Genomic DNA, 23,928 nt, shown 5'->3' with positions numbered 1-23,928 from the left:
AACAGCTTACTGTCTATCCGAACGCCTAGGAACTTGAACTGTCCCGTCTCGCTTATAATATGCCCATTCTGTCTGATCAAAGTATCGGTTCTTGTTGAATTGTGTGTTAGAAACTGTAAAAACTGAGTCTTACTGAGATTTAGGTGTTCATTCTTTCCTCGCACTATACGAGATTGGAATTACAGAGAATTGTGAAGGAGGTTCGATGAACCCTCTGCCAGGCACTTGAATGTGATTTGCATAGTATTGATGTAGGTGCCACACAGTAGCGCCCTCTGCCCGCAGTGGAGGAGCCGTGCGAGCTGGGCTGCGGCGGGCTGTCGTTCTGCGCGCCGGTGTCTCGGCCGCTGCAGCTGTTCCGTAGCTGCGACGCGCGCGCCGACGCGGCGGCCCGCGCAGCCGTGTCCCTGTGGTCCCGGCGCGGCGCCGCGCCGCTGCCGCTCCCGCTGCCGCTGCCGCTGCCGCTGCTGGACGTCCGCGCCTGCCGGCCGCACCTGTGGCGGGCCATCGCCTGCGCGCTGCACCTCGCGCCCTGCCACGACACCACGCGCTCCCTCACCATCTGCAGGTCAGCAGTAGAGATGGGCAAAACTGTTCTTTTCCGAGATCGGATCAGAACTGTTCACTCCCTGAAATGAATTAGCTCTTTTTCATGACTCACAACTCATTTACAATAGAAAATAAATGGAAGGCACATTGCCCTTGAAACTTGGTTTATTCCAGTACTATGCCTGTATTTTGATCTTATTTGATCCTGTTTTGAAGTAACACAGATTATGAGTAAGAATTTTGTATTGTTTATTGAAATTTCCACGATATGACAAAGTTTTTGATTATTGATTTATTTTGCACTATCGTGGTTTTTTGGGTGATCGGAAAATGTTGTAACTTGAGATTTAGATTAACAATATATTTGGCTATAATGTATTAAAATTTCATTAACCTCATACAAATACATCGCAAGCCATATATTTTTAAAGTGAACGTTTCCTTCCGAAGACGCCTAAAATCGCAAAATCCGTACCAGAATAAGAACAAAAAAATATAAATTTGACTGTAAAACGAAAGTGCTGCATATAGCCTTACGCAGAATAAAACAAGGAAAATATTGGTGTATCACATTTTGCGATATGTTTATCGGTTCGCTCGTAATTAAAGTGTAAATTCGAGTGTCCATAATAAAAATCCTATAGTAAGAGGAGTCGTCAGGAACCTAATCTGATCAGTTTAAACAAATAAAAATAAAATAAAAACAAATTATGTATACATAACATAATAATGTAATATACATAGCGGTATTACTATGAAGAACAATATCCAGTAGGGACGAACTCCGATGCAGAAGCACTGAGTCGAGCAGGTCGAGCCGCGAGCTGTATTACTGCGTGAGCTAAGACCGCAGAGACCAGAGTGACACCTGAGTTGCTTTGCTCAATGCTCTGGCTGGAGTCGAGAACGGTGGGGTGAGGTGAGCGTTGAGCGGGCGAGTTCCGAGGGTGGGGGCAGCGGTGAACGGCCACCACTCACCCGCTCCGAGACAAATCGTCCGTTCCCTTGCGAGCAGGTTGTTGCAAGTAGTTCATATGTTATCCGCTAGGTGGCTCTCTGTCCTGTTGCTCACATCAACTGCCCAGAGGGCAGGACGTGCGACTGAAACGATCGCCGACAGAGTGCGATGCGAAGTTAAGCTGCGCTAGAACTGCACACGGCAGACGACGCACAGAGACGGCACGGCATGTGTGAAACACAAAATCCAATGGGGCACTGCACAATGCAGGCAGCCAAGGTAGAAGCAGGGCAGAGGCCCGCGCTGGCTGTGTTGTGTGGCGTGCACTGTGCTGTGACCAGCAGAGGCGCTGCTGATATGCTCCGTCTCTCTCTCTCTCTCTCTCTCTCTCTCTCTCTCTCTCTGTCGTGGGAAACGTTTGGAGCTACCGTTCTTTTTTTCTGAATCACTGATTGTTCACTCCTTTGAAAGATTCAACTCTATGAATCAGTTCAAGAGCGGATCCCACATCTCTAGTCAGCAGCGCCGCGCCAGCGTCCACTCGCCTCGGTTCACACTGTGTGTTTCCTCCGATACGACAACCGTATTCCCTACCGTCCCTGTACCTGCCACTGTCTTGTCTGGCTAATAAGTCACGCTGACCAATTGAGTCTGAGTCAACTTAATTAGATTGCTTCAGGTTGTTACTACGTCGTGTGCGCTGTGGCGGTGTTTTTGAGTTTTCCGTGTGCCGGCTGCAAATTAGAAATTCACCTACCTCAGAACAGCGTCTGCTCGAAGTCCCTCCACTCGACAATGTACACTACTCGCCATTAAAATTGCTACATCAAGAAGAAATGCAGATCATAAACCGATATTCATTGGACAAATATGTGAGGCGGAAAGGGAAAACGGACCTCTTGTCGGAAGAGTAAAATTCTCAGTACTAGCAAAAACATTCAATAATGTGTAAAATATCGATTTTCTTTTTTTTGTATATTATAATAGTTAACTTCATTCTGTACACGCTTGTATTGATTTGAAACTTGTTTGAATGCAACAACAGTCAATTATATCATTGAAAGCAATCGATGTCAGTCTTCGGAAAAGGGACCTCTTGTTGTTATGGGGAAATAAAATTGGTTCGACAAGAGAAGACACTATGTTCATTCATACTGACAATTGTGTAGGTTAGAACAAGAACTATATCTTATTAGGATATCTTGCTTGGAGATTCAGTAATAAAAAATGCTCAGTGGCTGAGTACTGAAACATGCCACGCGGATACTATTAAGGCCAAATTTTCACACGCGAGTATCATTCCAACAAAACAGTTCTAAAACTTCCAAACTTCACAAGCCTGTTATTTCTTCTTTTTACACATTATTCTGACTGGCACTAGTAACATGACTGTCCGGGTTCAAAGCTAGCGAGCGACTCCTTTTTTGTGGCCTCACTCCCAGTATAACTATAAGGTAACGAGCGGGAACCGTCTCAATTCATATTGGCTGACTTTACTCACTGCCAATCAGAACGTTCGTTCATGATCATACTCGCGCCAAAACTGGCCTGCACGAATCCTTACATACAGACATATTTACGCCATTCTGACATGCAAATATTAAAGTAATGTTTAATAAACGAAAACGAAAAGGTAATAAATCTGGAAATATCCTTTTGACACTGTTAATACTCCAGCTGACTTTCTGGCAGCTCTGTTGTAATAGCAATGACACCTAGACATACGTCATCAGCAAAGTGGGTAATTTCCCTATGAACATTCTCCCACGCCAGGCTTGCGTAAGTCTTTGAAGGTTACTTAAGCCGGTATATAGCGCAAAATTAAAATTTGATGACTGTCCCATGTACACACTCTCATTCATTCACATATACTCCCACAACAATATTAGACACCAATAATAATTTTGTCCGATTTTTATATTACGAAAACGAAAAATAATTAAAGTTTTAATACGAAAATCACAATTAGTTAATTCTGCTCCCTGCAAGTTCTGTTTACGTTTTTAGGTAATACCAAAGCATAAACTATTATATTTCCTAACTGAATTTAGTTCCCTAAGTGTCGGTTTTTGACTTTTTTAGCAATTTAGTTTTCTGTAAAACTACGATAGGTATAAAGCTGACAAATGAATAAAATCTTCTCCTGAATGTCAAAAGTACCGATTTTGAAAATGATTGAATAATATTTAATATCATTTATGTAGTTTCTTATAGCTGGTGATTGTACGCGTACAGTAAGAGACATTGGATAGCTTTCCCACGGCAGTTAGTGACAGATGTCCGTGTGTCTCCCGGTTAGGCCGGCAGATGTCAGCCCCCGAAGTTACATGCAGCTATCTATCCTAAAACAAACGTTCGCTCGGAACAAACTTGTGACACTACACGTGGTTGTAATAACTGTAACTTGGGAGGGGAATATAAACGCAGATAGGATTTACTTCGAACGACTCGTCTGTTGTGTTTAGAAATCGATCACCTACTGTTGTAAAACAGTTCCTATTTTAGAAACAAGACAAGGGAGAATAGAACTCACACACTGACAGTTCCGCAAACTTAATTACACTCGTATATGTAAACTGGGTAACTAAATTAAAGCATCGCTTTGTCGAAACCTCGTAGTTGCCTCCCAACACAAAATTCGACTGAAAGATGCCTACGATCTTCGTCTGCACCGGCGCAAAAGCGTCCCACTCTGAGACGTCGTCCTATGGCTCAGCGACGCTTCAGATAGGAAGGTGTCGACACATGCCACAAAAAAGGGCACACCTCAGAAATTCATGTGGTGTGTCAGGTTGATTAATGATGTCGCATTAGCACCAAATTTCGCCTCATTTCTGCCCAACACCATCAAGGGCGTGTTATACGGTGCAAAGTCGTCACACCCCTCCTACCCAAGTTTCATCCCTCCTTTCTACGACTCTGCGACGCCTAGCTTTGGAATCACGCCGTTTTCTTATGGACGGCAGAAGGACAGATTTCAGATACACCGCCAGAATCGATACTAAAAGCCCTCAGGAGGTTACGTAAAGGGCGTTAACGGTACCTCCCCTTCCGCTTTAGCGTTGATTCCCACAAATTTTGCGGTCGAAACTAAAGTCCGCAGTTCAATGAGCAACAGCACGGTACTCTTCACACCGTTCGACACTGCTGCCACCCTCCGCGGGGTTTAGCACTACACTGAGCACTTCGCCGAGCTGCAGCCCCACTGAACGTGACTTGTCGCCTTTGGAATTTAGTGCGACTGCAGGTTTTGCTGTGTTATACAGAGTGGAACCACTGCGCAGCGTTCAGAACCACTGGACAATACAGGGTGATTCAAAAAGAATATCACAACTTTAGGAATTTAAAACTCTGCAACGACAAAAGGCAGAGCTAAGCACTATCTGTCGGCGAATTAAGGGAGCTATAAAGTTTCATTTAGTTGTACATTTGTTCGCTTGAGGCGCTGTTGACTAGGCGTCAGCGTCAGTTGATGCTAAGATGGCGACCGCTCAACAGAAAGCTTCTTGTGTTATTGAGTATGGCAGAAGTGAATCGACGACAGTTGTTCAGCGTGCATTTCGAACGAAGTATGGTGTTAAACCTCCTGATAGGTGGTGTATAAAACGTTGGTATAAACAGTTTACAGAGAATGGGTGTTTCTGCAAAGGGAAAAGTTCTGGACGGCCAGGCAGCCCGTGACAGAGCACTTCATCACTGGCCTCCAAGAAGCCCTGATCTTACCCCCTGCCATTTTTTCTTATGGGGGTATGTTAAGGATATGGTGTTTCCGCCACCTCTCCCAGCCACCACTGATGATTTGAAACGAGAAATAACAACAGTTATCCAAACTGTTACGCCTGATATGCTACAGAGAGTGTGGAACGAGTTGGAGTATCGGGTTGATATTGCTCGAGTGTCTGGAGGGGGCCATATTGAACATCTCTGAACTTGTTTTTGAGTGAAAAAAAAACCTTTTTAAATACTCTTTGGAATGATGTGTAACAAAAGATTATATTATGTTTCTTTCATTAAATACACATTTTTAAAGTTGTGGTATTCTTTTTGAATCACCCTGTATTTGAACTTGACCCGGGGCAACAAACGCTGTACCTGCTTTTCTAGCCGTCTGTGGTATTCTTGAAACGGCAAAGGGGTCCCTCTAAGACCCCCCAGGTTAGCAACACGCACGATGCCACCAATGATTCTTTGTCGAGGAAGTTACCTTTCGGAGATTTGAACATCCATTTGGCCCTGCAGAAGCTCTAGCGCCTTTTAGTCAGGCAACTGCTTCGACACTGTAGAGGTGAGGGGAGTCGAGACAGATGGTGCATTGCCCATCCTGGACGTCCTCGTTCGGCGTTAAACCAATGGGCACCTCAGCCACAGTGTCTACAGGAAACCGACACACACAGATCGGTATCTGCACGCTCTCAGCCACAACCATCCGACACAAAAACGTGGCGTTCTGAATACCCTCGTCCATCGTGCTAAAGTCGTCTCAGACGCAGCAAGTCTGCCACTACAACTGACGTCCGCAGCTCGTGGTCATGCGGTAGCGTTCACGCTTCCCACGCCCGGGTTCCCGGGTTCGATTCCCGGCGGGGTCAGGGATTTTGTCTGCCTCGTGATGACTGGGTGTTGTGTGCTGTCCTTAGGTTAGTTAGGTTTAAGTAGTTCTAAGTTCTAGGGGACTGATAACCATAGCTGTTAAGTCCCATAGTGCTCAGACCCATTTGAACCATTTTGAACTAGAACTGAGCCACCTACGAAAAGTCTTCCGGGAAAACGGCACAGCCACGGACAGGTGTCACATGCTATATCTGGTGTGACGCGCAAGAAACACACCAGCAAAGAAGAGAACACCATCGAAGAAGAAAGAAAGAAACTTGTGTTTTTGCCTTTCTGTGGTACAGTGTCGGGAAAGATTAGCCGGCTCCTGAAGAGATATAACATTTCGTCGGTGTTCAGGCCCCAAGCAAAAATTCGTCAGCTAATGAGACCTAGGCTTAGAACGCCTGGAGTGTACAAGATACCATGCGAGTGTGGCTGTTACTACGTCGGCCAAACAGTACGCACGGTGGAGCAACGCCGGATGGAACACGAGAGGTGCTTACACCTACGCTATCCAGAAAAATCAGCCGTGGACACCGAATTTTGTTGGACGAAACATGCGTCGTTATGAAGACGAAGGGATTTTGGGGTAGCGTCATAAAAGAAGCTACTGAAATAAAAGCCTCTGAAAACACCATCAACAAGGACGGAGGCTTGCAGCTCAGCACAGCCTGGGACCCGGCTATCGCGATGTAGAAACGGGCGGGACGGACGCGGAATGAAAACATTACCATATATGGCGAGGAAGAGAGCACCAGTGACGTCACAGCCAGCAGTGCGGCTATATAATGACGCGGCCACGGCGACACAGCAGTCAGTCTTACCACTTGACAATGACTGAGGAGAGCTCGGTCGAAAGGTCGTGGGATTTTAACCACCTGACGCGGCTGGAAGCCCGAGAAAGTTTTATTAATCCCTCGACACTCCGTAGGTGGGTTTGCCTGCTATCAGGCGCTAGAGCTGCCATAAGGCTCAATCAGTGTATCTCTGACAGGTTGTAATGGTCGCCTGGTCGTAGATATTGCTAATTGCTATAATCGCACTATTTCACTCCCATTTACGGAGCTTGTTAGCACTTGATGTTAGGTTGGCGCCATTAAAATGCATTGTGTTGTAGTAATCGCTGCTACTTGCTGGATCGCTGCTGTCTCTCGATGCTGATGCTGGCTCTACATCTGGTTGTCTAGGGTTAAAAACATGAGGTCCCGTGTTTTTTATGTGCTTTTGATGATAAAGAACCAGCGAAACCAACAAATATGTAAACTTCAAATATTTATTACTCTAGTGGCCATCTTAATTCCACTGTCCACCAAAGACCATGACTCAACACAAAGTAGTACTTCCGTTACATGTTCTTTGCATTGTTTATCCACCTCAAGCAATAACACACAAACACACTTTACCAAAGTGACATTCCGACTGCCCTCTCGACCGTTCTTGCTGCTTGTATTTATAACATTGTCAAAGAACTACTGAAAAGAGATATAGTTTACAAGTCGCATGTACATCTGTTATCATAATTTGTGCAGAAAAGTTATTAATTTGCATCGAGTGACATAATTTAACATGTTATTAAAATGACAGACAGATTTGTTGACTTGACAGAATAATTCTCTGTTACAAAAAGGATGAATTATTAAGAATTACATTGGTTTTCGTCTAAAATAGGATTTCTTACGTGAATACTGAGTGAAAACGCTCCTAGTGAACAAATAGGTTTCACTGGGTGATTTTTATTTAAGGAGATCCAAAATACCTAAGTTGGCCACTATTTTTCGTACTTCATATTAATTATTTAAGATGAACTTAGTGTTTTTACGTGATGACATTTGCTGTATCAGTGATCAAGTGATATAAACTTTTGTGTGGGTCAGTTATTCAGTATAATTTAATGGGTTGACTGTTTATAGAGACATGTTATGCAATCATTGTTAACATACACAATAACTTTTCTATAATCATAAATACTCATTAAACTGGTTGAATTTGGAGGGTATCGCATACTTCGGTAAAGTAAAGCCTTTAATATGTTCCGTTACAAGGTACAGGTTAACGTTCTCAACAAAAGTTCATTGGTGACATCGAGGGCATTGCCGAACTGGAGCTTCATAGAGATACTCTTTGCCGTTTCATTTACACTCACGTCAATTTTGCACCCCCCCCCCCACCCCCCCACCGCCCTACCCCCCCTACCCTCCTCTACCTGCCGTCGTCACACCACAGGAGGACGCGTAACAGGAGGGGCAGAAAAAGCATTAGGTTGTAAACTTGGGATGACGTTCATATTTCGTCATTGATTTTTAGCTGTTCCTAGTGATTGTACAGCGTATACCAGAGCAAAAATTACACTTCAAAATGGTCAGATCACATACAGTGCTGTTGTAACTCCACGATGTGTTTAGCGTTGTGCTAAATCTCTCTCTGGGTATGGCAGCAGTGTCGATCGTTGTCAAGTACGTCGTTCTATTGCATCACCGAACTACCGTTTTTGACTGTTAAATGAGTGGGAATCAACGGTCCATGGATGGTTTCGTGTGCTAAATCTCTCTGGTTGTGGCAGCAGTGTCGAACGTCGTCAAGAAAGACGTTCTGTTGCATCACCGAACTATCGTTTTTGACTGTTAAATGAGTGGGAATCAACGGTCCATGGATGGTTTCATTGATGCCCCTTATGCCACCTCATGAGGGCGTTCCACATTGATTCTGAACGGCGCTGTGTCTGAAACGTTTCCCTCGGCCGCCCACGACAAAACCGCATCACATTCACGCTGGGTGTTGTGATTCTGATCTCTTCCAGAGGCGTCAAAAGAAGGTATGAAATGTGGATAAGAGGGGATGTGATGTTCATCCCATACACGATGGAATTGGAGAGAACTGTGATGAAATTTGTTGTCAGTGTGACATCTTTAACGCACCTTATACCTCACATTAGCTTCTGAGCTACGACGTGCGTCGATACCTTGCTGTTGCAGGCGTCGCCAAGCCAGAGGGTGACGAGGCAGCACGGCATGCTTTTTCACCATTACAGGTTCTAGGCACCTTTGAACCAAAGTTCTAACATATGCGTCGCAATGAGGGACAGCTACGGTGTTTGGAAAGTGACTCACCAGTTGTGTTGCACAGTGTAGATGGTTCATCCTTCAAGACAATCGAGGTTATCGACGATTTTTGCCTGTTTTATATATCGATACTTCCAAGGAATCGGTTCCGGTAATTCCAAGACTTTCGGGAATGTTTCAATTGTAAATTTTAAGTTCAGATTTTTTGTGTAATTTCGCACTTCTTATTGTAATTTTTCATCTATATTTATTTGTTAGTTATACTATCAACGGCCTTGCCGCCGTGTTCACACTGGGCCCAGTCAGATCACCGAAGTTGAGCGCATTATTTAACAAAGTAAATCGCCATACAGCAGTGCGATTTGATAACTTATTTTATTTTATTTTGACCATTATGCAATATACAGGACTTGACAATCAGGTAAAAATAGGGAACATGATCAAGTACACAGTTGGACTCGGGTGCAAATGTGCCTAAACATGCTGGCCGTAAGAGAGCCTGGGTTCAACAGGGGATACGTCTGACAAATCTCATTCTGTAGTCCTGAACAGGTGGCAGTTCGATATGAGCTCATTATACCGATGGCGATAACAAGTCATTGGTCGAGGTTGTGCCACTGAAAAGTTCGTCCCCGTGGACACCATTCACAAGTGCAAGTTTCGGGAAGCGACAGAGTGTGTGTACTATTCCAATTGGAGAGTCCATCCACTAATGAAGGGATTTTTCACTTGACCCAGAAGCAGATGGTGTGTGGAGCTGGGTAGCTGAGGCACCCATAATGTATAAAAAATCATAATAACAATAAAGATCATCGTATTAAGGAATTTAAAGACACAATTGTCTGGAGGCATTAAGATATTTATTTTAGGAATAATTACTAATAGGTGTCAAAACACTAGTAGTCTACGAAACACAAAGCTCATTACCAAGCAGCTTAAAAACTCGAATTAAATCTCGAATTCCCACTTAGATTCACGTATTCACATATAAAAGGTTGTTGTTGTTGTGGTCTTCAGCCCTGAGACTGGTTTCATGCAGCTGTCCATGCTACTGTATCCTGTGCAAGCTTCTTCATCTCCCAGTACTTACTGCAACCTACATCCTTCTGAATCTGCTTAGTGTATTCATCTCTTGGTCTTCCTCTACGATTTTACACTCCACGCTGCCCTCCAATGCTAAATTTGTGATCCCTTGATGCCACAGAACATGACCTGCCAACCGGTCCCTTCTTCTTGTCAAGTTGTGCCACAAAAACCTCTTCTCTCCAATTCTATTCAATACCTCCTCATTAGTTATGTGATTTACCCCATCTAATCTTCAGCATTCTTCTGTAGCACCACATTTCGAAAGCTTCTATTCTCTCCTTGTCCAAACTATTTATCGTCCATGTTTCGCTTCCATACATGGCTACAGCCTATGCAAATACTTTCAGAAACGACTTCCTGACACTTAAATCTATACTCGAAGTTAACAAATTTCTCTTCTTCAGAAATGCTTTCCTTGCCATTGCCAGTCTACATTTTATATCCTCTCTACTTCGACCATCATCAGTTATTTTGCTCCCCAAATAGCAAAACTCCTTTACTACTTTAAGTGTCTCATTTCCTAATCTAATTCCTTCAGCATCACCCGACTTAATTAGACTACATTCCATTATCCTTGTTTTGCTTTTATTGATGTTCATCTTATACCCTCCTTTTAAGACACTGTCCATTCCGTTCAACTGCTCTTCCAAGTCCTTTGCCGTCTCTGACAGAATTACAACGTCATCGGTGAACCTCAAAGTTTTCATTTCTTCTCCATGGATTTTAATACCTACTCTGAATTTTTCTTTTTTGTTTCCTTCACTGCTTGCTCAATGTAGAGATTGAATAACATCGGGGATAGGCTACAACCCTGTCTCACTCCCTTCCCAACCACTGCTTCCCTTTGATGTCCCTCGACTCTTATATAACTGCCATTAGGTTTCTGTACAAATTGTAAATAGCTTTTCGCTCCCTGTATTTTACCCCTGCCACCTTCAGAATTTGAAAGAGAGTATTCCAGTCAACATTGTCAAAAGCTTTCTCTAAGTCTACAAATGCTAGAAACGTAGGTTTGCCTTTCCTTAATCTAGCTTCTAAGATAAGTCTTAGGGTCAGTATTGCCTCCCGTGTTCCAATATTTCTACGGAATCCAAACTGATCTTCCCCGAGGTCGGCTCCTACTAGTTTTTCCATTCGTCTGTAAAGAACTGGGGTTAGTATTTTGCAGCCGTGACTTATTAAACTGATAGTTCGGTAATTTTCACATCTGTCAACACCTGCTTTCTTTGGGATTGGAATTATTATATTCTTCTTGAAGTCTGAGGGTATTTCGCCTGTCTCATACATCTTGCTCACCAGATGGTAGAGTTTTGTCAGGACTGGCTCCCCCAAGGCTGTCAGTAGTTCTAACGGAATGTTGTCTACTCCCGGGGCCTTCTTTCGACTCAGGTCTTTCAGTGCTCTGTCAAACTCTTCACGCAGTATCCTATCTCCCAATTCATCTTCATCTACATCCTCTTCCATTTCCATAATGTTGTCCTCAAGTACGTCGCCCTTTTATACACCCTCTATATACTCCTTCCACCTTTCTGCTTTCCCTTCTTTGCTTAGAACTTGGTTTCATCTGAGCTCTTGATATTCATACATGTGGTTCTCTTTTCTCCGAAGGTCTCTTTAATTTTTCTGTACGCGGTATCTTTCTTACCCCTAGTGTGATAAGCCTCTACATCCTTACATTTGTCCTCTAGCCATCCGTGCTTAGCCATTTTGCACTTCCTGTCGATCTCATTTTTGAGATATCTGTATTCCTTTTTGCCTGCTTCATTTACTGCATTTTTATATTTTCTCCTTTCATCAACTAAATTCAATATTTCTTCTGTTATCCAAGGATTTCTACTAGCCCTCGTCTTTTTACCTACTTGATCCTCTGCTGCCTTCACTACTTCATCCCTCATAGGTACCCATTCTTCTTCTACTGTATTTCTTTCCCCCATCCTTGTCAATTGTTCCCTTATGCTCTCCCTGAAACTCCGTACAACCTCTGGTTTAGTCAGTTTATCCGGTCCCATCTCCTTAAATTACCACCTTTTTGTAGTTTCTACAGTTTTAATCTACAGTTCATAACCAATAGATTGTGGTCAGAGTCCACATCTGCCCCTGGAAATGTCGTACAACTTAAATCCTGGTTCCTAAATCTCTGTCTTACTATTATATAATCTCTCTGAAATCTGTCAGTATCTCCTGGCTTCTTCCGTGTATACAACCTTCTTTTATGATTCTTGAACCAAGTGTTAGCTATGATTTACCCGGTTATTAGCAAAAAATATACGACACTTGTTATAACCGGGACCAAACATACTACAAAGAATACCGTTTATACAGAACTAAGATAGCGGTATCAGCTTTAATGAGTCGGTTTTTCACATCCCTAGGCCAGCTGGGGTAGTAGTGCTGGAGAGATTTTGACTCCGTGAATCCTGCAGAGTACGAGGGGCTGGAGATCGCTTCTGAACAGCACGTTGCAAGGCATCCCAGATATGCCCAATAATGTTGATGATTGGGGAGTTTGGTGGCTAGCGGAAGTATTTAAACTCAGAAGAATGATCCTGGAGTCACTCGGTAGCGATTCTGGACGTGTGAGGTGTGGCATTGCCCTGCTGGAATTGCCCAAGGCAACGCACAACGGACATGAAAGGACGCAGGCGATCAGACGAGATGCTAACTGTGCGGCTGGTCCCGGCGCAGGTTAGAGTCCTCCCTCGGGCATGGGTGTGTGTTTGTCCTTAGAATAATTTAGGTTAAGTAGTGTGTAAGCTTAGGGACTGATGACCTTAGCAGTTAAGTCCCATAAGATATCAGATTTTGAACAGGATGCTTACGTACTTGTCACCTGTCAGAGTCGTATCTAGACGTATCAGGGGCCCAAATCACTCCAGCTGCACACGTCCCACCTCATTACAGTGCCTGCACCAGCTTGAACAGTCCCATGCTGACATGGAGGGTCCATGGATTCATGAGGTTGTTTCCATACCCGTACCCGTCCATCCGCTCGATACAATTTGTAGCGAGACTCGTCGGACCAGGCAACATGTTTCCAGTCGTCAATGGTCCTATATCGGTGTTGAAGTGTCCAGGCGAGGCTTAAAGCTTTGGTCGTGCAGTCATCGATTATACACGAGAGGCCCTTCGGCTCAGAAAGTCCATATCGGTGATTTTTCGTTGAATGGTTCACACGCTGATACTTGTTGATAGCCCAGCGTTCAAAACTGCAACAATTTGCGGACGAGTGGCACTTTTGACACGTTGAACGATTCTCTTCAGTCTTCGTTGGCCCCGATCTTGCAGGATCATTTTCCGGTCGCACCGATATCGGAGATATGATGTTTTACCGGATTCCTGACATTCACGGTACACTCATGAAACGGTCGTAAGGGAAAATGCCCACTTCATCGCTATCTCGGAGATCCCATCACTCGTGCGCCGACTATTACACCACGTTCAAACTTATTTAAATCTTGAAAACCTGCCATACTAGCAGCAGTAACCGAACTAACAACCGCGCCAGACATTTGTTGTCTTGTATAGGGGTTGCCGACCGCAGCGTCATATTCTGCCTGTTTACATATCTCTGTATTTGAAAAAGCATGCTCATACTAGTTTTTTTTTCTTCAGTGTAAGTACTACCGACAGCGGATCTCAAACTGATTTCCTATATCTAGATTATGAGAAAGCTATTGACAATCTTTCTCATAAGTGACTGTGACAAGTACTATAAACAAGACTCAATACTTACATATGTAAAAAATGTCTGTTTGAAAAATATCATTCTACTAACCGCAACGGCTTTGCCGCAGTGGCTGCACCGTTTCCCGTGAGATCACCGGAGTTAAGCGCTTCGGGCGTGGGGTGACCATCCAGCCCGCCTTGCGCTGTTGCCATTTTTCGGGGTGCACTCAGCCTCGTGATGCCAATTGAGGAGCTACTCGACCGAATAGTAGCGGCTTCAGTCAAGGATACCATCATAACGACCGGGAGAGCGGTGTGCTGACCCTACGCCCCTCCTATCCGCATTCTCCATGACGATGACACGGCGGTCGGATGGTCCCGGTAGGCTACTCGTGGCCTGACGACGGAGTGCTTTTTGTTTTTTAAGGTACTAACAGCAGATGAAGAGCAGCTGTGTGATAACAGTCTAATTTACTCTATTAAATCTATACAGGGTGTTACAAAAAAGTACGGCCAAACTCTCAGGAAACATTCCTCACACACAAATAAAGAAAAGATGTTATGTGGACACGTGTCCGGAAACGCTTAATTTCCATGTTAGAGCTCATTTTCGTTTCGTCAGTATGTGCTGTACTTCCTCGATTCACCGCCAGTTGGCCCAATTGAAGGAAGGTAATGTTGACTTCGGTGCTTGTGTTGACATGCGACTCATTGGTCTACAGTACTAGCATCAAGCACATCAGTACGTAGCATCAACAGGCTACTGTTCATCACGAACGTGGTTTTGCAGTCAGTGCAATGTTTACAAATGCGGAGTTGGCAGATGCCCATTTGATGTATGGATTAGCACGGGGCAATAGCCGTGGCGCGGTACGTTTGTATCGAGACAGATTTCCAGAACGAAGGTGTTCCGGCAAGAAGACGTTCGAAGCAATTGATCGGCGTCTTAGGGAGCATGGAACATTCCAGCCTATGACTCGCGACTGGGGAAGACCAAGAACGACGAGGACACCTCCAATGGACGAGGCAATTCTTCGTGCAGTTGACGATAACCCTAATGTCAGCGTCAGAGAAGTTGCTGCTGTATAAGGTAACGTTGACCACGTCACTGTATGGAGAGTGCTACGGGAGAACCAGTTGTTCCCGTACCATTTTACAGCGTGTGCAGGCACTATCAGCAGCTGATTGGCCTCCACGGGTACACTTCTGCGAATGGTTCATCCAACAATGTGTCAATCCTCATTTCAGTGCAAATGTGCTATTTACGGATGAGGCTTCATTCCAACGTGATCAAATTGTAAATTTTCGCAATCAACGTCTGTGGGCTGACGAGAATCCGCACGTAATTTTGCAATCACGTCATCAACACAGATTTTCTGTGAAAGTTTGGGCAGGCATTGTTGGTGATGTCTTGATTGGGCCCCATGTTCTTCCACCTACGCTCAATGGAGCACGTTATCATGATTTCATACGGGATACTCTATCTGTGCTGCTAGAACATGACTGGGTGTTGTGTGCTGTCCTTATGTTAGTTGGGTTTAAGTAGTTCTAAGTTCTAGGGGACTGATGATCACAGATGTTAAGTCTCATAGTGCTCAGAACCATTTGAACCATTTTTGCTAGAACATGTGCCTTTACAAGTACGACACAACATGTGGTTCATGCACGATGGAGCTCCTGCACATTTCAGTCGAAGTGTTCGTACGCTTCTCAACAACAGATTCGGTGACCGATGGATTGGTAGAGGCGGACCAATTCCGTGGCCTCCACGCTCTCCTGACCTCAACCCTCTTGACTTTCATTTATGGGGGCATTTGAAAGCTCTTGTCTACGCAACCCCGGTACCAAATGTAGAGACTCTTCGTGCTCGTATTGTGGACGGCTGTGATTCAATACGCCATGCTCCACGGCTCCATCAGCGCATCAGGGATTCCATTTGACGGCGGGTGGATGCATGTATCCTCGCTAACGGAGGACATTTTGAACATTTCCTGTAACAAAGTGTTTGAAGTCACGCTGGTACGTTCTATTGCTCTGTGTTTCCATTCCACGATTAATGTGATTTGAAGAGAAGTAATAAAATGAGCTCTAACATGGAAAGTAGGAGTTTCCGGACACATGTCCACATAACATATTTTCTTTCTTTGTGTGTGAGGAATGTTTCCTGAAAGTTTGGCCGTACCTTTTTGTAACACCCTGTATAGCATAAGCATGAAGAGAATTATGCAACGTAGTGAGGGTTTATTTTCGATACAGTAAGCAGATTAAGTTATATTATATTTTTGTCTTGTGTACACGTGTATCTTGAAGCTTCCCACTCGACTGAAAGACGTCCTTCTTGATGACTGAATGAATCAGCTCTTCTATTTGTGACTTGACACGCAGGAGAGTCGCCGAAAACTTTGACGACTGTAACGCTTCTGTCCGTGTTGAGGAGGAGACGCACGTTCGCCCACAGGGAGGACTGCGAGTCGCTGCTGCAGAGCTGCGTGGACTGGCGCCGCGCCGCGCCCGGCCTCTCTCCCGCGGCGGTGTGCGCGCAGCTGTCCGCCGGTGACCGGCCGTGCGCGCCACTAGAGGCGCTGCTGGCGCCAGCGGGCTCCGAGGCGCGGGTGGCGCCACAGGACGCGCTGACAGCGCCGTGCCGCGGCAGGCCGTGCAACCACAGCCGCGCCTGCCTGCCCAACAGGGACTGCGCCGCCGGCCGGCCCTGCCACACGCATCGCTGCCTGCCAGGTAAAGCTCTGGCACTTTCTCAACTTTTATTCCCACTCTGATAAGCCGCATTCAGAAATCTCCTAACTGCGCACTGTTGTAGTACACTACTGGCCATTAAACTTGCTACACCAAGAAGAAATGCAGATGATAAACGGGTATTCATTGGACAAATACATACTAGAACTGACATGTGGTTACATTTTCACGCAATTTGGATGCATACATCCTGAGAAATCAGTACCCAGAACAACCAACTCTGGCCGTAATAACGGCCTTGATACGCCTGGGCATTGAGTCAAACAGGCGTGTACAGGTACAGCCGCCCATGCATCTTCAACACGATACCACAGTTCATCAAGAGTAGTGACTGGTGTATTGTGACGAGCCTGTTGCTCGAACACCATTGACCAGTTCAGTTGGTGAGAGATATGGAGAATGTGCTGGCCACGGCAGCAGTCGAACATTTTCTGTATCCAGAAAGGCCCGTACAGAACCTGCAACATGAGGTCGTGCATTATCCTGCTGAAACGTAGGATTTCGCAGGGATCGAATGAACTGTAGAGCCACGGGTCGTAACACATCTGAAATGTAACGTTCACTGTTCAAAGTGCCGTCAGTGCGAACAAGAGGTGACCGAGACGTGTAAGCAATGGCACCCCATACCATCACGCCAGATGACACGACAGTATGGCGATGACGAATACTTGCTTCCAATGTGCGTTCACCGCGATGTCGCCAAACACGGATGCGACCATCATGATGCTGTAAACTGAACCTGGATTCATCCGAAAAAATGACACTTTGCCATTCGTGCACCCAGGTTCGTCGTTGAGTATACCATCGCAGGCGCTCCTGTCTGTGATGCAGCGTCAAGGCAACCGCAGCCATGGTCCCCGAGCTGATAGTCCATGCTGCTGCAAACGTCGTCGAACTGTTCGTGCGGATGGTTGTTGTTTTGCAAACGTCCCCATCTGCTGACTCAGGCATCGAGACGTGGCTGGACGATCCCTTACAGCCATGCGGATAAGATGCCTGTCATCTCGATTGCTAGTGATACGAGGCCGTTAGGATCCAGTACGACGTTCCGTATTACCCTCCTGAACCCACCGATTCCATCTTCTGCTAACAGTCATTGGATCTCGACCAACGCGAGCAGCAATGTCGCGATACGATAAACCGCAATCGCGATAGGCTACAATCCGACCTTTATCAAAGTTGGAAACGTGATAGTACGCATTTCTCCTGCTTACACGAGGCATCACAACAACGTTTCACCAGGCAACGCCGGTCTACTGCTGTTTGTGGATGAGAAATCGGTTGGAAACTTTCCTCATGTCAGCACGTTGTAGGTCTCGCAACCGGCGCCATCCTCGTGTGAAGCTCTGAAAAGCTGATAATTTGCATATCACAGCATCTTCTTCCAGTCGGTTAAATTTCGCGTCTGTAACACGTCATCTTCGTGGTGTAGCAATTTTAATGGCCATTAGTGTAGATGTAAAATGCAGAACTCTCGGCTCGTCCGGCACAATTCACTCACAGCTGTCACGAATACAGAAGCGTAACTGTACAAGTTTCGATTACGGACAAACGTAACTACTAATCTCCCATCTTTTGTGTCCATTGACTTTGACAAAGTATATGACCGAATATAGAATTTCCATCTCCTTTACAAACTGAAAATGAAAATTCTTCCAGTTAACATCATACACTTTATTGCATCCTTCCCAAAGGTCACACATCCTGTGTAGCGAAAAATAACACTACCTGCCGCATGGAAATCTAGGATTTCTCGGTGACTTTCGACAATGATGTCGAGTCAAGGCGTCGTTCTACTGCAACGTTTCGACAATATGAAAGATGCTTCATCGGAACGTTGCCGCAGAACGACGCTTTAAATCAGCGTAAAACCCGAGAAGACTTCATCAGTTAACTGCAGTATCGCCCTTTCCTCTGCCGGTGTACCTCAAGGTTCTGCCCTTTCTCCACTTTTGTATTTCCTCTGACTGCCAGTGTGCGAGATCTCCCTCCTCTTATCAGTCCCCTGACCTACGCTCATGACCCGCTTTCCTAGCCCTATACGCTGTAATCCACCACCTAGAAATACCTAAGATCCCTTCAACTGCATCTCAAACAGTTTACCTTCTGGTGCATCTAGGGATTCCTCATCAACCTTGCAAAACGCAAACAATGCTGACAGATGGAACCATCTGTAGGTTCCACCCCAGGAAATCTATGTCTACAGCAGTTCTATCTAACAAATATTCTGAAGTATAATCGACCGTGCGTTCACCACAATTCAAGTTGGCAACAGCAACAACTAAACACTCTACTAAAAGCTTTCAATAATATGAAAAATAGTAAATATCAAAACAGCTAACCTCCAAACACTGGAATTACATCCCTCGTCCATGCTTCACACCCACAAAGCCTTAATCCTACCAAACCTCTATTGCTACAATGTCGGGTGTATTTGTACTCCACCAAAATTTTACCACTCCCACCAATCCTCTACCGTCATGTGCTCAGCCTCGCCTTCTTCATCCGTCTACTATCCCCCAAGTATCGCCTTATTAATTTCCTCTCTCTCCTTTCCCACAATGTACATTGAATTTATCAATCTGTCTGCAAAGGTGATACCAACCGCGCTATAGTTTCATTCGTGATTATTAACTCTGGTTCTCTTTCGCATTTGTACCTTACATCGCGTAAAAAAATACGCACATACTCTCCACATCCTGCCCGAACGAGACCTACACTCTCTCCTACGTAACTCATTCAAGGATCTACTCATCCTTCCACCTTAACAGAATATTTCTCTTCGTTTCTTTGTCAGGTCATCTCTTCACTCCTTCCTCTACTTTTCTCACTTCCCTCGCAACAAGTACTTTGGACTCCCCCTCTCCAATGTATTGATACCACACCTTTTCCAAAACGCTCGCCCTCCAACAACTTTCCTCTCCTGCTGCTCACTTCCAGCGACCTAGTCCAGTGAAACACTCCATTTTTCGTAAAGACTATCGTCAGATTTTTCTAGGAAGACAACTACATTCTTCTTTAAATCTCCAGTATACAACCAGCCATTTTAATAAAAATGACAACACATATAAATACCACATTTTTAGCATTTTTATACAAATTCCGTTTATATACTTCATTAAAGTTGGACGATCGTTCCAAATATTTTAATAAATGTATTTGTCATTTTTGAAGGTGTGGATGTTGCATTCAGCTTTGTTTACACCCTCAAGCGAAATCGAATTATTTGTTTAGGATTAAGATAATCACTGACTTACAGAGAGCTTCTGTGTAATCTGAACTGATTTCTAAACACAAAGGCCTGTCCAACAGTTCGTGTGATTTTTCATGGAGCCAGCAGCAAGATATGTCGCAGTACGTGGTGCCAGGTGACACATTGGTGCTGCAGAGTTCCAGCTGTGCCACTGTACTCGGACTTCACTGCCTAATGTTTTGGGCGCTGCTCCAGAGTGCTGGGTGGAGGAGGTCTCACAGTATGTGGTGCCATGTGACACGTTGGTGCTGCAGAGTTCCACCTCTGCCCTGTACTCAGACTACACTCCCTAAAGTTTTGGGCATTCCTCCAGGGTGCCAGCTGGGGGAGGTGTCGCAGTACGTGGTGGCAGGTGACACGTTGTTGCTGCAGAGTTCCAGCTCTGGCCCTGTACTCAGGCTGCCCTGCCTAACGTTTTGGTGGCTGTACCAGGGTGCCGGCGGTGGGAGGTGTCGCAGTACGTGGTGCCGGGCGACACGTTGGTGCTGCAGAGTTCCAGCTCTGGCCCTGTACTCAGGCTACCCTGCCTAATGTTTTGGTGGCTGTACCAGGGTGCCGGCTGGGAGAGGTGTCGCAGTACGTGGTGCCGGGCGAGACGCTGGTCGTGGTGCCGCAGAGCACGGGCTGCTCCTAGCTCTGCCCCTGTACTCAGGCTACCCTGCCTAACGTTTTGGTGGCTGTACCAGGGTGCCGGCTGGGGGAGGTGTCGCAGTACGTGGTGCCGGGCGAGACGCTGGTCGTGGTGCCGCAGAGCACGGGCTGCTCCTAGCTCTGCCCCTGTACTCAGGCTACCCTGCCTAACGTTTTGGTGGCTGTACCAGGGTGCCGGCTGGGGGAGGTGTCGCAGTACGTGGTGCCGGGCGAGACGCAGAGCACGGGCTGCTCCTAGCTCTGCCCCTGTACTCAGGCTACCCTGCCTAACGTTTTGGTGGCTGTACCAGGGTGCCGGCTGGGGGAGGTGTCGCAGTACGTGGTGCCGGGCGAGACGCTGGTCGTGGTGCCGCAGAGCACGGGCTGCTCCTAGCTCTGCCCCTGTACTCAGGCTACCCTGCCTAACGTTTTGGTGGCTGTACCAGGGTGCCGGCTGGGGGAGGTGTCGCAGTACGTGGTGCCGGGCGAGACGCAGAGCACGGGCTGCTCCTAGCTCTGCCCCTGTACTCAGGCTACCCTGCCTAACGTTTTGGTGGCTGTACCAGGGTGCCGGCTGGGGGAGGTGTCGCAGTACGTGGTGCCGGGCGACACGTTGGTGCTGCAGAGTTCCAGCTCTGCCCCTGTACTCAGGCTACCCTGCCTAACGTTTTGGTGGCTGTACCAGGGTGCCGGCTGGGGGAGGTGTCGCAGTACATGGTGCCGGGCGACACGTTGGTGCTGCAGAGTTCCAGCTCTGCCCCTGTACTCAGGCTACCCTGCCTAACGTTTTGGTGGCTGTACCAGGGTGCCGACTGGGGGAGGTGTCGCAGTACATGGTGCCGGGCGACACGTTGGTGCTGCAGAGTTCCAGCTCTGCCCCTGTACTCAGGCTACCCTGCCTAATGTTTTGGTGGCTGTACCAGGGTGCCGGCTGGGAGAGGTGTCGCAGTACGTGGTGCCGGGCGAGACGCTGGTCGTGGTGCCGCAGAGCACGGGCTGCTCCTAGCTCTGCCCCTGTACTCAGGCTACCCTGCCTAACGTTTTGGTGGCTGTACCAGGGTGCCGGCTGGGGGAGGTGTCGCAGTACGTGGTGCCGGGCGCGAGACGCTGGTCGTGGTGCCGCAGAGCACGGGCTGCTCCTAGCTCTGCCCCTGTACTCAGGCTACCCTGCCTAACGTTTTGGTGGCTGTACCAGGGTGCCGGCTGGGAGAGGTGTCGCAGTACGTGGTGCCGGGCGAGACGCAGAGCACGGGCTGCTCCTAGCTCTGCCCCTGTACTCAGGCTACCCTGCCTAATGTTTTGGTGGCTGTACCAGGGTGCCGGCTGGGAGAGGTGTCGCAGTACATGGTGCCGGGCGAGATGCTGGTCGTGGTGCCGCAGAGCACGGGCTGCTCCTAGCTCTGCCGCTGTACTCAGGCTACCCTGCCTAACGTTTTGGTGGCTGTACCAGGGTGCCGGCTGGGGGAGGTGTCGCAGTACGTGGTGCCGGGCGAGACGCTGGTCGTGGTGCCGCAGAGCACGGGCTGCTCCTAGCTCTGCCCCTGTACTCAGGCTACCCTGCCTAACGTTTTGGTGGCTGTACCAGGGTGCCGGCTGGGAGAGGTGTCGCAGTACGTGGTGCCGGGCGAGACGCTGGTCGTGGTGCCGCAGAGCACGGGCTGCTCCTAGCTCTGCCCCTGTACTCAGGATACCCTGCCTAACGTTTTGGTGGCTGTACCAGGGTGCCGGCTGGGGGAGGTGTCGCAGTACATGGTGCCGGGCGACACGCTGGTGGTGGTGCCGCAGAGCACGGGCTGCTCCTAGCTCTGCCCCTGTACTCAGGCTACCCTGCCTAACGTTTTGGTGGCTGTACCAGGGTGCCGGCTGGGAGAGGTGTCGCAGTACGTGGTGCCGGGCGAGACGCTGGTCGTGGTGCCGCAGAGCACGGGCTGCTCCTAGCTCTGCCCCTGTACTCAGGCTACCCTGCCTAACGTTTTGGTGGCTGTACCAGGGTGCCGGCTGGGGGAGGTGTCGCAGTACGTGGTGCCGGGCGAGACGCTGGTCGTGGTGCCGCAGAGCACGGGCTGCTCCTAGCTCTGCCCCTGTACTCAGGCTACCCTGCCTAACGTTTTGGTGGCTGTACCAGGGTGCCGGCTGGGGGAGGTGTCACAGTACGTGGTGCCGGGCGAGACGCTGGTCGTGGTGCCGCAGAGCACGGGCTGCTCCTAGCTCTGCCCCTGTACTCAGGCTACCCTGCCTAACGTTTTGGTGGCTGTACCAGGGTGCCGGCTGGGAGAGGTGTCGCAGTACGTGGTGCCGGGCGAGACGCTGGTCGTGGTGCCGCAGAGCACGGGCTGCTCCTAGCTCTGCCCCTGTACTCAGGCTACCCTGCCTAACGTTTTGGTGGCTGTACCAGGGTGCCGGCTGGGGGAGGTGTCGCAGTACGTGGTGCCGGGCGACACGCTGGTGGTGGTGCCGCAGAGCACGGGCTGCTCCTAGCTCTGCCCCTGTACTCAGGCTACCCTGCCTAACGTTTTGGTGGCTGTACCAGGGTGCCGGCTGGGAGAGGTGTCGCAGTACGTGGTGCCGGGCGAGACGCTGGTCGTGGTGCCGCAGAGCACGGGCTGCTCCTAGCTCTGCCCCTGTACTCAGGCTACCCTGCCTAACGTTTTGGTGGCTGTACCAGGGTGCCGGCTGGGAGAGGTGTCGCAGTACGTGGTGCCGGGCGAGACGCTGGTCGTGGTGCCGCAGAGCACGGGCTGCTCCTAGCTCTGCCCCTGTACTCAGGCTACCCTGCCTAACGTTTTGGTGGCTGTACCAGGGTGCCGGCTGGGGGAGGTGTCGCAGTACGTGGTGCCGGGCGACACGCTGGTGGTGGTGCCGCAGAGCACGGGCTGCGCCAGGCTGTGCCGCTGTCCCAGACACGGCGGCGCCCTGCACCGCTGCGAGCCGCTGCCCTGCGCCCCGCCGCAGCCCTGCTGGATAGGCACCACGCGCATAGGTAAACACTCCAGCCACCTGCTGTCCACGTTGTTACTTGTCGCTCGACAATTTCTGCTTAACAGCCACGCAACAGTCCAATAGTTAGCTTCATTTCAATCACACAGATTGCTTTGTCGGCGGTATGGCCAGTTCTAAGTGAGAACTTTCTTTCATAAACACAGTTCAGCAAAATAATTTGATATGTGCTTAAGTACGAAAAAATTCTCTTGAAATTAACCTTATGATTGAAACTGCAGTCGTGATGATTGGACGCAACAAAATTAAAGGAACACATTTTCGAAACCCTGTATTTCCTGCCCATTGCGACGCTTAAGTCTGAAATTTGGCCCGAATGTGAATATCACATTCCTCTTTAATAGCGCAAAGGCGCGGCAGTACGCGGCATCACACTCGGGCTC

The 23,928-nt window shown here is 47.7% G+C and overlaps 1 protein-coding gene across 1 annotated transcript in view; it reads left to right on the top strand.

Moving 5' to 3' along the window:
* LOC126161254 (reversion-inducing cysteine-rich protein with Kazal motifs-like) overlaps window positions 1–23,928 on the top strand; it is a 480,526-nt gene that overhangs the window by 363,368 nt on the left and 93,230 nt on the right. Inside the window, exons 9-12 of the mRNA XM_049916994.1 lie at window positions 286–568; window positions 16,349–16,647; window positions 21,744–21,760; window positions 23,366–23,528. Coding sequence (XP_049772951.1) covers window positions 286–568; window positions 16,349–16,647; window positions 21,744–21,760; window positions 23,366–23,528 — 762 coding nt within the window. The remainder of the gene's footprint in view (window positions 1–285; window positions 569–16,348; window positions 16,648–21,743; window positions 21,761–23,365; window positions 23,529–23,928) is intronic.

Source organism: Schistocerca cancellata, chromosome 2, assembly GCF_023864275.1.
Source record: "Schistocerca cancellata isolate TAMUIC-IGC-003103 chromosome 2, iqSchCanc2.1, whole genome shotgun sequence".
Classification (NCBI taxonomy): Eukaryota; Metazoa; Arthropoda; class Insecta; order Orthoptera; family Acrididae; genus Schistocerca; species Schistocerca cancellata.
Note: the sequence above shows the minus strand (reverse complement) of the source record. Positions and strands in the feature narration are given on the sequence as shown.